The sequence below is a fragment of the Lagopus leucura genome, unplaced genomic scaffold (assembly GCF_019238085.1).
Source record: "Lagopus leucura isolate 7727_CA_CO unplaced genomic scaffold, USGS_WTPT01 Super-Scaffold_73, whole genome shotgun sequence".
Classification (NCBI taxonomy): Eukaryota; Metazoa; Chordata; class Aves; order Galliformes; family Phasianidae; genus Lagopus; species Lagopus leucura.
This window is the reverse complement of record NW_024962252.1, coordinates 23,370,920-23,385,410: the sequence shown is the minus strand read 5'-3', so window position 1 is coordinate 23,385,410 and position 14,491 is coordinate 23,370,920. Positions and strand designations below refer to the sequence as shown.

The 14,491-nt window shown below is 37.4% G+C and overlaps 1 protein-coding gene across 3 annotated transcripts in view; it reads left to right on the top strand.

Moving 5' to 3' along the window:
- Window positions 1-11,315, top strand: part of COL12A1 (collagen type XII alpha 1 chain) — a 90,344-nt gene extending 79,029 nt beyond the window's left edge. Inside the window, exons 59-64 of one of the 3 annotated variants that reach the window (XM_042881210.1) lie at window positions 4,054-4,089; window positions 4,200-4,266; window positions 5,283-5,471; window positions 6,553-6,621; window positions 7,639-7,809; window positions 10,185-11,315. In XM_042881210.1, coding sequence (XP_042737144.1) covers window positions 4,054-4,089; window positions 4,200-4,266; window positions 5,283-5,471; window positions 6,553-6,621; window positions 7,639-7,809; window positions 10,185-10,366 — 714 coding nt within the window. In that variant the 3' untranslated portion in view covers window positions 10,367-11,315. Of the gene's footprint in view, window positions 1-4,053; window positions 4,090-4,199; window positions 4,267-5,282; window positions 5,472-6,552; window positions 6,622-7,638; window positions 7,810-8,173; window positions 8,753-8,933; window positions 9,155-10,184 lie in introns of those variants that run through there. The other 2 variants (XM_042881216.1, XM_042881225.1) reach the window with 2 other exon arrangements.
- The last annotated feature ends 3,176 nt before the right edge of the window (window positions 11,316-14,491 follow it).

Sequence of the window (14,491 nt, the reverse complement as noted above, 5' to 3'; positions counted from 1 at the left end):
TTATTTTATTTTATTTTATTTTATTTTATTTTATTTTATTTTATTTTATTTTATTTTATTTTCTCATTTGAAGAGGGCATTTTAAGGAATTAAAATATTGCCATGACAATGAACTAGAAATTGGAGTCTAATAATCTGATTTCTAAAGATTGCACTTACCTAGTGAGTGAAGATACAGTGGTTGAGTAGTTTCTGGTCAAAACAACAACAAAGTTGTTCTATCAAAGCCTTGAGAGGAATGACAATAAAATGAGTAGGAATTAGAAATGTGTACTCAGCAGAAAAAATTCAAGTAAATAGACTTTCATGAAATTGCAAAAACTGCTAAATTGTAAGCAGGAGAAGAGCACCAGATTATTTGTTAATGATTTATGCAGTAAAAAACCTGTAATTTTAATCAATAGATATTTCAGAGACATGGTAGTTAGAACCAAGACATTAATGTCTGTTGAACTGAGAATCCAAGTACAGATCTTTTAGAGGTTCAGGACATCAACATTTAGCACAGATTTTCATTAGAGAATGACAGATAACAGTGTAACATTTTCCTAGTGGTTTTAATTGTTGAAGTTTATTTTGGTTATGGCACTTACAGATCTGTGGTCTGTTTCATCATATGGCTTTGTTGAAGGATAGACCTTTTTTTCCTGTTGTCTTCACAGAAAAATAATATAAATGAATAATAGAATCACAGAATGGTTTGGGTTGGGAAAGACCTTTAAGATCATCTATTTCCAGCTCACTGCTATAGGCAGGGACACCTCCCTCCAAATCAGGCTGCTCCATGCTCCATCCAACTTGGTCTTGAATGCTTTCAATGAGGGGACATTCACAACCTCTCTGGATAACCTGTTCCAGTGTCTCACCACCCTCACACAAAAGAATTTTTTTGTAATATCTAGCCTATTAGGATGAAATGAAATAATAAAGAATGAATCAGTGATGAAAGATGAAATGAAATAAAATGAAAAAGACAAAAGAGAGAGAATACGCCTCAATTTTATTGGCGTATGGGATGCATATTAGTAACTGTCTCTTTAGCAAACTGTCTTTTAGTAACTGTCATCTTTAGCAAAGTGATGCTTTCATAGTCTGACCATTCTAGATATTTCTCTGAGTCTATACAGTTAATTTTGCATGAATGAGTATGATGCAAATAAATTATATAACAACTGCTTAACTCATTAATGCTTCATGTCTTCCATGGCATGTTAGAGGGAAAGTGCATGTATCACTGCTGCAGAGAAGTTCGGACAACATACTGTGTTCACACCTTGACATAGCTCATGGGATTTTTTGGTCCAAAACCTTGATGGAAATTTATGAAACAATGCCACTGTATTTGAACTGTATCCTCCATGACTGCAGTGGAATGTTTTGTTGTCTTGTGTTGAAATTTATTTGTGGGTACTGTAAGAATGTTATGAAAAACAGCTGCAGCCCACACAGCCTTTGCTTTGCTAATAGCGGTAAACAGACTCCTTAAAGAAATATTAAGATGTAAAAAACAGCAATACTTAGGTGTCTGTGTACCTATGTGGAGAGCACTGGAAATATACTTTATGCTCAAATTTTAATTTAATCTACAAGTAAAAGCTTATTTGAACTCACAGTAGTACCTTTTTGCTGAACTAACAAGTGGTGTGCTTTGAACATATGGCAGTTGAATTTAGGACAGATGTTTAGAAAGCTGTGGCTTAACTCTGCTTGCACTGAAATCACCTGTAAAACTCACACTGGCCACATCAGGAAACATTGTTTAGGGTGAAGTTTTATTTGTGTAACTCTGGAATTTGTCACACACATGGCATTTACCTCTGTGAATACTGAAGAGCATTGGAAGGGCCATATGTATGACAGCTCCCTAAGCAGGACCTGTGGTAAATACAGGGTTGGTTTTATTATTATTTTTTTAAATAATATATTTCCTTTGTATTTCTGATGTCAAAACTGAAAGAGGAGTTTTAAAACACTTTGCAGATTTTTAAATATCTCAGAGTGACTCCTCTGGATTTTGGAAAGGGTCCAGAGGAGGGCGACTAAGATGATCAGGGGGCTGGAGCACCTCCCCTATGAGGACAGGCTGAGGGAGTTGGGCTTGTTCAGCCTGGAGAAGAGAAGGCTGCGGGGTGACCTCATTGCAGCCTATCAATACCTGAAGGGAACCTACACCCAGGAGGGGAGTAAACTCTTCAAAAGGGCTGACAACAGCAGGACTAGGGTAAATGGATCCAAGTTGAAGGAGGGAAGATTTAGGTTGGATGTTAGGGGGAAGTTCTTTACTAGGAGAGTGGTTAGGCCCTGGAACGGGCTGCCCAGGGAGGTTGTGGATGCCCCGTCCTTGGACGTGTTCAAGGCCAGGTTGGATGGGGTCCTGGGCAACCTGATCTGAATGTGTATGTTTGGTGGCCCTGCTAGGCAGGGGGGTTGGAACTACATGATCCTTGGGGTCCCTTCCAACCCGGGTGATTCTGTGATTCTGTGACCCAGTGACTAAAGCAAAGTTGACTGTGAATGTGATGTTCTCTTATTTTAAATGGGTATATACAATTTTTACTGTGGCCAATATCACATAAAATAGGCCAAAATAAGCCATAAAAATTCTTCTAAGATCACCACTGTTTATTTTGAAAATCTTTACAATTCCATCATATCATATCAAGCATCGCAATTAAATTTTCTAAGAAAATATGGCTTTCTCTCTTGATGCTTTTCTTCACTAGCAGTGGAGTGCAACCATAAGAATAAAATCTCAGGCACTGTGCAGGAGGTGCTTGCACAACTGTGTTTGCAGAGTAAATTGTGTGTGCATATGTCTAGTTCACACTTAAAAACATCTTTATGGTAAGATGGTATGATGTTTTTCCAGCAACCGACACACACACATATATATAAATTAGAATCAATCCTCCTGGTTGGTTTCTTATACAATACTTTTGAAAATGAAAGAAACTAAAACAATATTCAAAGGCAGACAGAAATAGCTTTAGGCAACAATTAGTACTTTGCAAATGCTGACAACTATAAAGCAGCTCTAGTTATTCTAAGACTAGAAACACTTGCGAGATGGTGGGGAAGCTGTCACAATAAACAGAAGAAGCACTTAAAGTCATCTCTGTCTTCCGTATTATCTGTGCATAGCACTCTTAACACAGCTAGTTTCTTTAGTGTGGGTTCAAGGAGACAGCTACCCCTTCCTAGACACATACTATTCTTCCTATCTTTTCTGCTTTAATTCTGAGTTGGCTTAAGACTTAAAATAAACAGTCACATATAAATCATACAAGGATATTCAACATATACAGAAATGTGTGGCTAGAAATTCAGCTTTAAAACTTCCAGTGTATTCCTCTGTCAGAAGATATCAGCTTCTTTGGCCCTCATTTGAATTTTTTCTTCCAATCTTTTTCTTCTCCATCTGTGTGTTTGATCATGCACAGAAGATGACCGCTTGTCCCTTCTTTCTTGGCTCCTCCTTTAGCACCTCTGAAATACAAAGTTCAAGGAGGACCAGGTCTGTCTTCTTGAGAGTCAGAAGGTTTTCTGGAACTGCATGTCCCAGGGCTGCTTCACCCCAGGAGTGATTAAGCTTTTACTTGACAGAATGTGGCTTGAGATGCATTGATGTGATGAATCCCTTTCCTGGACCAAAAACCTATGTTATTTAGTGAAAAGTTCCCAAGTATCAATGGACATAATTTGGTTTAATTTAATGATTTGAAAACCACTTGAAAATAGAAGATCCATGGCACAATTAGCATCTATACATCATACATAAACGTCTGTCTTACCTAATTTCTAGGTGAGAAAGCTTTACCTAGCAGATGCTTGAGTACTTAGTACATCTGATAGATGTCTTTGTCTGTCTTGGTGTAGTTCTTCTAGATAATAGCTCTGAAGTACAGGACTTAGTATTCTTAAAATGTTATTTTTTTTTTTCCCCCTGTACTAAGTAATATTTCTACTTTGGACCACCTTTGTTTATGTTCCTGTGCAAGTATGCTGCCATCTATTTTGTAGTATGAAATAATAGCTGTAATATTTTTGCTTTAGGGTACACCTGGAATGAAGGGAGAAAAAGGTGACAGAGTAAGTCTAATTTAAACTCATTTTCTGTTAGATCATTTTAATGAAGCACTATCTCTGTAAAAGCACAGATAGTTTGTAACAGAACCCTTGTTTTGATTTTGACTGTTTAGGGTGACATTGCTTCTCAGAACATGATGCGAGCAGTTGCAAGACAAGTTTGTGAACAACTGATAAATGGTAAACAGTGTTGCTTGCTTTGTTTCTCATGCTAATCTACTAGATTCCTTGTTAAAAGAGAAAACAGTGATTCACTTTGAAGGTAAGGGATACTGGCTGCACACCAAAACAAGCTTGAGTAATATGATGGTTGTCCAGTGCCAGTGATTTGGTGGAAAAATGTTATTAAGTATATGTTTTCACATTAATCAGGTCTTATCTTCAGGAGGAGGGAATCTGTGAGAAAAGCAGGTACTTTACTAGTGGGAAATGACAGATGAGCTTTGGGCAAATACTGTGCTCAAGGTCAGCTGTTCTATGCAAGTAAAAATGATATTTCTTTCAATAAGGACACCAAATGGAATTCCAGTCCTCTTCTGCCACACAGGGAATAGTTACAGAGTGCAGCTCTGCATCCCATGAAAGCGTGGTTAAGGGTTATGCTGGGATTGGTGCATGGCACAAATCAGGGAGGAATAGATGTGGCCCCTCACATAATGGGCTCCTTTCTGCATAGCTACACAGTGCTGTTGGTCTTGTTCAAAGACAATTTTCTTTGAAAATTAAATTCATGTACATCACAGTGTCCTGCTTGATCTACGCAAGTAATTTATCCCATGTCTGTGAAAACTTCAGAGCTTTAAGACTGCACAGAAATGTGATCCTCTTCCCTGTTTGAACTGGGAAAAGTCCTTTCTGTTCTTCAGAGTAGAAACAATGTCTGACTACAGCTCTGAGGAGAAAGCAGATTGTAAACAACTGCCTATTTTGTGACTTTAATTGCTTTAGAATCAGTTTTTGTAAATGTTGTCAGCTTCCAGAGTTCCACTTACCCTCCTTTTTTCCCTCCTCCATTTATTTCAAGCCTTCTTATCAGACATTCATCTTAAGTTTTCCTAATTAATCAGGGCCAATTCAGCACTAATTTTTGGAATGGTCATAAGGAGAGGATTTAATGAAGAGATTCCTTCCTACTCTGAGAAAAGACTTTCATGCATTTCACATGATTTACTGAAGTATTCTCTTTCATTTTTAAGGCCAAATGAGTCGATTCAATCAAATGTTGAATCAAATCCCGAACGATTATTATTCAAATCGTAACCAGCCAGGGCCACCAGGACCACCTGGTCCTCCAGGAGCTGCTGGGACAAGAGGAGAGCCTGGACCTGGAGGAAGACCAGGATTCCCAGGACCTCCTGGGGTCCAAGGACCACCTGGTGAAAGAGGTAATGTCCAAGGCATCTGTATATTTCACAATGGATGTAGTGGAGTGGCTGCCAGAAGAGAAGTCTGATCCCTTTGCCATGTCAGGCTATGAAGCCCACACTTAAGACAGTTAGGTCAGTTGGATTGCTTGAGAAATGTTGATGTCCTGGAGGACAAGGTTAATTACACCAGTGCTGTCTTCTGTCTTTCCCTTGCTCATGTTTCATAAAACACAAGTTGGTGTAATTTTTTGGCTGCTGTATCAAGCATGAACAGGATATCCCAGGAAAGAGAATGTTCTCAGAACATTTCTGGCATTAAGCAGCTACATCTTGAAAGGCTGTTTGAAGTAGCACAACTCTTTGCAGAATAGTCATCTGATTAAGAGAGAAAGTGAGTCATTACAAAGAACAAAAAGGAGTTGAAAGAATTAGCTCTATGTCATTGGCCCTTTGGACTACCCTGAGAGAGGGACACAATTCTAAATAGAATTTGAGCATATGCCTATATCTAATTTGTGGCTATCTTGGATCACTGCAGTGACATAAAGTTTCTGTGCCATATTGCGGTGTTGCCTTTGCTTATTCCAGCTACTCAACTGTAGTATAGTCTTAGTGATATGCTTTCTAGCATAAATTTTACTCTTGTCTTTAAAAGAAGACCTGGATTAAAGCAAGAAATATTGAATTTCTGAATTCTACTCTTTTCTGAATGTTGTTTCTTCATAACTGTTTCTAAGAAAGTGTAAAGCATACTTTATATGAGAACTGTGCAAGCCTGAAAACACCTTCTGTTAGCATTTTAAAATAATAAGGTTCTGTGACATTTTAAGTGTCTCAAAGACTGTTCTATGTTTTGAAAAAGTTTGTTTACACTAAATTACTCTACATCCTACTTTGGTTTTAGGTTAGTGTATTTATATCCAAATTAAGTATTTCCCTGAGTACACACTGGGACATCTGTACAAAATAAGGTTTGACCAGCTCTATTCTATTAAAGAATTGGAACTAAATATTAATATTAGTGAGTGAGCGTGAAGAAATATTTATTGATGTTGTTTCCTTTCCTTGGTTTTTATTGCTTTTTAAAAAAAATCTGTAGGAATGCCTGGAGAGAAAGGCGAAAGAGGGACCGGATCTCAGGGACCACGAGGTTTGCCAGGACCACCTGGTAAATATTTTTCATTTTAATTAAAATCAGATTACAGAAAAGTAGGAGAAAAGGCAACATTTCTTCATAGGGAACCAGACTCTATATGGTGAAAGAATGTGCTCTACTTTGTGCTTTGTTTTTGGTTTTTATTAGAATTTACTGGGAGCCTCTGCAGAAATGGGCAATTTTAGAGACTTTTGGATATGGCTAGTAGATATTTGTCTTTCCTTTGCAGATTAATCTTCTGGCGTGCTTGTTTGTGTGAAAGTGTGAAATTTCATGAAAATACACTGTACAAATTCAGAGTGTCTGGATCCATTTTTTTACTTTAATTTATAATTACAGAACTGCAAGTTGTCTAAGAACTACAAAATAAGCCCATATACAGAATTACTAGATGTTAGAGTTTGAGGATTTCAAAGTTGCTTTTACTCTTTCTGTTATGAGTTCTGTTCACTGATGCCTTAGCTGAAATTACCTGCATCATTTGTTTCTGCTTTTAGTTCACTAGGCTAAATATGTTTTTTTTTTGTTACAAGACTCATAAGGTGCTTGCGGCAAATTGTAGCCACGGTTACTCGAAGCTTTGCTTTTCTGCTAACTATAGTAAGACCTGTTCCAAAAAAAACATTACCTCATCTATCCTAGGGCTGCAGGGTAGCAGAATTAATGTACTCCCGTATTTTAATTGAAATCCAGTGTGTTTGTCTAATCTAGTAGCTTCCCTTGAGATCTTCCTATCTTACACAGAGGGGAAATAAACCAGAGAATTCATTGATGTTTCTTACTTGGCTGGAACCTTACTGAATCAGTTTCCATGAAAAAAATCCTTATGTAAGCCACACACAGGGAAGCAACTAATGATGAGTCATATTTCTAGTTTTGTTTTTCTTTCTGTTGACCCTTGTATAGCTGTAAAATGCAAATGTTTTCTCACCAAAGACTGTGTAGTCTAGACAACAGTAACGTTAGTTGTTTTTATCAAGCTGACTCTTAAAAGAAATAACCCCCCCAACCTTTCAATTCTAAAATTAGGTCCACAGGGAGAATCCAGAACAGGTCCACCAGGCTCCACAGGATCACGAGGACCACCCGGGCCTCCAGGTCGTCCTGGAAATGCGGGTATTCGAGGTCCTCCTGGGCCACCAGGATATTGTGATTCATCCCAGTGTGCTAGCATTCCTTACAATGGCCAAGGATTCCCAGGTAGGTTATGAATGACCAAATTGCTCTTTGTCACAAATAGCCTTCACAGATGTGGCTGTTCATATTGAGTTGCTTTACATGAGACAGTCCTGCTGGCCTGGACGTACTGAATAGAGGAAAAAGCTGCAATGAGCAGGCCTGCCTCACTGTAATGTGCAGGCGTATGAGCAGCCATGTGTACTTGGGTGCAGATTTAGTTGATGTTATGTGTGATTCACTTTAAATAGGAAGTAGAAACAAAGTTGTTTTTTTTTTTCTCATTAGCATAGAAGGTTAGTAGTTGAAAATGTTGCACATAGGATTTAAGTGACCATTTTCTCTTCTTCTTTTTCCCCCTCTCCCCACCCCTTTCAATCTTCTTCAGAACAAGGTTGAATTCTCCATGTTTCTCTTGAAAAATAAAAAGAATGCTGTGGCTGGCAATTTCCGTGTGTCTCTTTTTGAGCAATGTCAGGATTATTTATACCAAATTTATACCTGAAATCAAAATTTTCCACAAAGGAAATCCATTTGGTGATACAGTGCAACTGAAAAACACCACTGTCCTACAATTTCTGCTGAGTTAAACACCATGGAGTCTCTGACTAACCCTGGGTCATACCAGCCTTCTACTCTGTGATGAATCTTAAAACAGTAGGCTGCTTCTGGAACCAAATACAGGGTCACCAATTCTGACTGGAAAGATTCCAATATGTTTTAATGTGGGGATCCTGCAGGACCACACTATCGTTAACAAATTAATAAGTATGCATTGCAACATCTCATTAGTGTATGTGATTAGTGTATGTGATACTACTATTGAATATGGTTTGCTGTTAGTATATTGTGCATGAAAAAAAATATATAATATATATATATATATATATGTACACACTTGCAGACTAAGTGCTGCTGGCCAAAGAGCCAGATGGTTGTGAATATCTCACAAAACTCTTATTTAAATGAAAAAGGAAGAAAATTGTGCCTATGATTCAGCAGTGTTCTTCTTTCTAGTAAGCAGATATGTATACATATATAAATATATGCCTATAAATTAACTGTTATGTATTTAGTTGGATGAAAGTATGTTTTTGCACATCAGATGGACTTTTTAAAAGACTAACATCATCTTTGACCTGTTTCAGGTTTCGGCTAACACATTTTCTAAGTCGCCAGTGCTGCTTACAGTTTGAATACATGAGAATCCTGTTTCTGAGATGTTTGCGCACGTGCTTATTAGAAAATGAGTCCGTATGGATATTTCACCACGGATATGGTTTTTGAACCATGTTGGCCTCATAGAATGGGGAGATTCCTTTTACTAACACAACTTGTGAATGAGATAAAGGACAGTGATGTCAATTCATTAAGCCTGTTGCATTTCAGTAACATAAAGTAGACAGTCTTTCTTTTTTTAAAAAAAGACCCAGACCATCTAAAGTCTCAGTGGTGAAGGAGGCTTATAAAACTACTAACCAGCAAAGGTAATGCCTTTTGAAGAGACAGACTTAACCCAGTAAATGAGAAATGACTTATGTAAATAGTAAACTAATTGTGGCTTGTAAATGATTTGTATGGGACCGTACCCACTAAAATCGGTTAACAGCTCTATGTGATGCTTTTGCATAAAAGCCTGCTGCTGCTTGCTGTATGCCAGAATAACATCCTTGACAACGTAAGAAATCTATCTGTCTGTTGCTTGTTACCAGCAAGTCAGAATCGGGGCATGTGCATTTTTTTTATATGTAATCTTGCTGGATTCTGTAGCTGCAGTTATAAGTACAAAAGATTTATAATTATTTTTTCTTCTGTTTTGCTGTAGTTTTTGGTGTTCCTGAAGCACCAGCTGTAACTCGCTTTGTTTCGAGGAACAGCACAAGAGAATGACATGTACTGTATATTGCCGCTGGTGATAGTTACGTGTACATTTATTTTCCCATTCTCAGAGAAAATTAGTACATGCTGAGCCCACCTGTCCATTTTACATACTCCATGTGTTCTATTAATTACACGGTATAAAATAAAGTCCAGTGCTTGGGTTTCCTGAATTAGCTGTAAAATAATAATTTTATTTGCTTTGCTTTGTTTGTTTGTTGTGTGGTGTTTTGTTTTTTTTAACAATAATCGGTCCCTTGCGTAATTTAAGACTCTGCAATGTTTCATGTACTATAAATACAAAGCCTTTCAAAATTAATTTTAAAGTTTTTAATATTTTGCTGCCAAAGTTATTCATGAACAAAACTGAAAAGTGCCCCCATGAACTGTTAATTTATATATTTATTATATGGAAATAAGATTGGACTAACATTGTGTAGACAAACTAACTGTCATGGTATTTGTGGATTCAAAGACATGCGATAACTATAATGTTCAATCGGACAACTATTTTCAACCAGAACCATACGTGCCTGAAAGCGGACCCTATCAGCCTGAAGGTGAACCCTTCATAGTCCCTATGGAGTCAGAAAGGAGGGAGGACGAGTATGAGGACTATGGAGTTGAAATGCATTCACCAGAGTACCCTGAGCACATGCGCTGGAAAAGATCGCTGTCAAGAAAAGCAAAAGCAAAGCCATAAAAGATCTGTGTCTTGCTTTGTGTTTTTCTGGGGGGTTTGGTTGGTGGTATTTGGTTTTGCTATACTTGCATTTGCAGATACACACAGGGAGAGTGCATCTTTTGTTTGGCAATACTATAGCTTTCTGGTCTTCTCATAGCAGACGCACCCTTGTTCTGTATCTCGCTTGTGTGGGGATAGCAATATGTGTAACTAGCAACTTTGTTATGCTCTGGGCATGCTTGTAAAATATTATTGCTTACAGGGGCTGCATATTGGTTAATATCTGCATTCAATTATCCCAGGGCTGCCTTTTTCTTAAAATAATGTAAAAAAAAAAGAAAAAAAAAAAAAAGAAAAAAAAAAAGAAAAAAAGAAAACAAACAAACAAAAACCAAACCAAAACAAAAATAACCACAGAGCTGCTGCAAGTTTTTTGAGGACTGTCTGCTTTAGCTCTACATTTTTTTTCTTTTTCAAATGCATGTTTGCAGTTCAGTCAGGTCACAAGTCTGCATTATCTAGCTGAATAAGAAAGCCCAAACTTCTCTATCCTTCCAATATCACTGTCATTTTCTTCTATTCCTAGTTACACTTTGCAGAGCATATACTGCTCTTATACATCTCCTTTAAACACCACAAACATTAAGTAGCTGAAATCTTTGTATCAATGGATACAGTTTAATAATGCCTGAAATCTCCTTGTTTGTAGACACAGCAACATTTATGCCAAATTGCAGTCAATCCTGCAGAGATGGAATTGCATGTTTATGTTGTATATTTAGTATGGAATTTGTTTTTCAGAATACAGTGTTTCATAGTTATCAAAAGCAGTTGGAAATTGTTTGCAAGACTATGGATATAGAATTGCTGCTTTTATATTTTAACTGCAAATTGTGAATTTCACTGCCTTATATTATTTATTTCTGAAATGAAAGAGGCATTTTTCAATAAAACTACTGAAAATTTATATGTGGTTATTCACCTTTTTTTGAAAGGCCAGTTGAGACTGATGCCTGTGTGTTCTGTTTGGTAGTGATATTTATTCCATCATTTGGAAATGCCAGGTGTCAAAAATCAACTAGAATGGGAGAAGTCTTAAAATCACTATTTGGGTTGTGGTATCTTGAGGTTGGTGGATGAAAGCAGGAGAGGTTTCCACTGTTTGAGGTATGAATACGACTTTTAACAAAATTCAGTCTGTGATGCATTTGGTGAAAAAAATGAAAGAGAGGCTCACCAGCCTCAGGTTTTTTTGTTTTTTTTTTTCTTTTTTTTTTTTTTCCTGTTTGGTGTTTCTGATGGATGGTTGTTTCAGCCAGAGAGAATCTTTACCTCAGGAACTCAGGAACTACCCGGACTGCAGCAAGTTGCTAAAGCCACACAGTTCTTCATGTGAAATGAGCAGCTGTGGCAGCACTCAGTCCAGTGTTAGCAAATAGCTTGGTTCAGTAGAGGTGTTTGGTATTTGCTGAGCTTCATGCTGTTGTGACCATGCAGGAGATGGCTATCTGCTCAGGATAGCTACCTCAGCTTTGGTAACAGCATAAGCTGTAGTTTAGCTTTCCATTGTCAGGGATACAAAGGTAAATAAAACAAGAACTACTACTTTTCAGTGGAACAGAAGAATCACTTGCTAAAAGATAAGAGAATGAACTGGAGATGATCCTTCTTACCCCTGTTATCTTAACAGAGCCCTATCTTAGAATAGCTTTCACCAATACTGGAGCAAAGCCTTTCAAATTCATTGGGAAAGCTGCAGTGACATTTCTGAAGAACATGGAAAACACCTGCAATGGAGGTGGAATGGTATATGCAGGCTGGCTTCCTGATCACTGAGTGTTTACTCTGCACTGGAAGCTGTGATGAATATTAGTGTCCACAAATGGAGGTTATACAACAACTTCATAGATGGCCTGAATAAATATTAGTGAAATCATCTATTTGGGGGGGTTGAAACTAGATGATCTTTGAGGTCCTTTTCAACCCAGGCCATTCTATGATTCTATGAAATGAAATACAAATGAATGGCATTATTCAGAGTGACTCTGATTACAGCCACGTGTCTTTTAGACTGCAAGGGAATAATTCTGGGTTGAACTGAGAAAACATTTAATCAAAGCCATTGATTCTTTATGTTCCCATGTAATTGCAGAGAGTTGAAATATCAAAAATATCTCCTACAGCTTGATGTGCAATAAAGAAATGCGTGTGTCTGGCAGAAAATAAAAAAGATTGGTAGAAATTTTGAGAAGCAATTAAAAATGTTTCTCTGAACTGTATTTAAAATAATGACATCGTGCAGTGGTCCTTCATGTGTCTGTTTCTGGCATTAACTGTGTCACCAGGACAAGCTTAACCAGACGCCCATATCTGCATAAGATTGCCATCTGTTGTCCAAACAGAGTTTTACTGAAGGAATAGCATATATTTTAAATTATTTTCCTATTCCTCCACAAAAAATATACCCAATGTCTGATAGACAATCTTCATATTCCTTGTGTTCTTTATTGATATCAGTCTTAACAGAGGTGCTGGTATTTCATTATCTGTTGATTTGAAGTGTTTAAACAGTAGATAGAAGCTCAGGCCATGCATTTTAATTACAAAGTTCCTGCTCCAGATCTGCAGGATGGATACCAGCTCTGGGATGTGTCCACCCTACAGTCATGGAACTGTGAATCATGTCTCAAGACGACCTCTGAACTTGAGAGAAACAATTTTATTCTAGAGGGAAAAAAAAAAAAAAAGAAAAAGAAGAAAAACTCAATAAACAACAGCAAAGAAACAAAACATAAGAAACATCCCAAAACCTGGCTGACATTTCTTTCCCCTGTACCACGGTGCTCTTCATAGGTGTTCTGCTGGCAGTCCATTTCGGAGTAATAAAGACTTTCCAGTGGCTCATCCAAAGTCCGGGGAAAATACTTGAAGTGTTTGGACGGAGAATACAAATGAATGTTTACTGATGGAGGCCAACAAGGAACTCACTTCTAGGAATTCTCGTGAGAATGACTTTGTGGGGGTACTCATGGCACTTCTTGGAAACCTGATGTGAGGTTGAGCTAAGCAAGTCCTGGAGGAATACAGATGCGAAACAAATACAAACAAGTTTGACTTCCTGAATACCTCATGCACAATCAAGCAGTTTGCATAGTCTGGCTATCTTAAAGAAGAAAATTGCTTAAAAGCTCACTTTTAATTTTATATACATAAACCCTTCGGCTAAAACTGTGATGTGAACAAGAAAGTGGGAATGGGTCATTGCTTGTCTGAAATAAGGACTGAACATTGCAAGCAGAATCTTAATGAAGGCAGTATTTCTCTGCATCCCACAAGTATTTTTGAGAGTTCTTTGCATTTGGATTGCACAGATAGCAAAAGTGCACAAATCCCCAGGAAGCATTTTTGTTTTACAAAGGCTAAATATTATGATGGTGTGTCACTGCTGGGATCTCTGGACAAAAACAATGGGAAAAATGGAGTGAAGGAAAACGTAGAGAGCCTCACTTGAAATGGTGCATCTCATTTTTTTTTTCTTTTTTTTTTTTTTTTTTTCTGTTGTGGCTTTGTGATAGTATCTTTTGAATACCCTAGCACTGACTGCACAGTGATGCTCACAAAGAAAGAACATAAATGGACAGGCATTCATGTTGCCAGATATGTGTTTTGTTCTACAGCATGAATAGCTGTTCTTGTGAACGCTTTCTAAGTATAAAACAGGTTCATTAGCGATAAATTAACTAACCTATACAGTTCTTAAAAGCAATAATTCACTTTTGAAAATTTCCATAGTAAATTCCACGATGGAAAACACATTAAATGTATTTCAGATCAGCTTATAGCCATCAAGAAAGCACACTTGCTACCAGAGACTTTTCTTCAGTGTTCTGCTGAAGATCTCATACTTTTGGCTTGATCAACTTATTAAGATGTGTACAGTCATCTCCTTTGTGCTTGGAAAAGAGCTGGAAATGAAAATAAATGCTCTTGAAGAATTCTTCCCATATAAAAATTCTTAGTTGACATTCAACTAAAAAAGAATAGACTCAGAAATGTATTTTAGTGCTGATACACTATTTGCCTCTGAAAATGAATGCTCAGCTGCGTTTTCATTTGTGACATTTAATACATTAGTATTCCAAT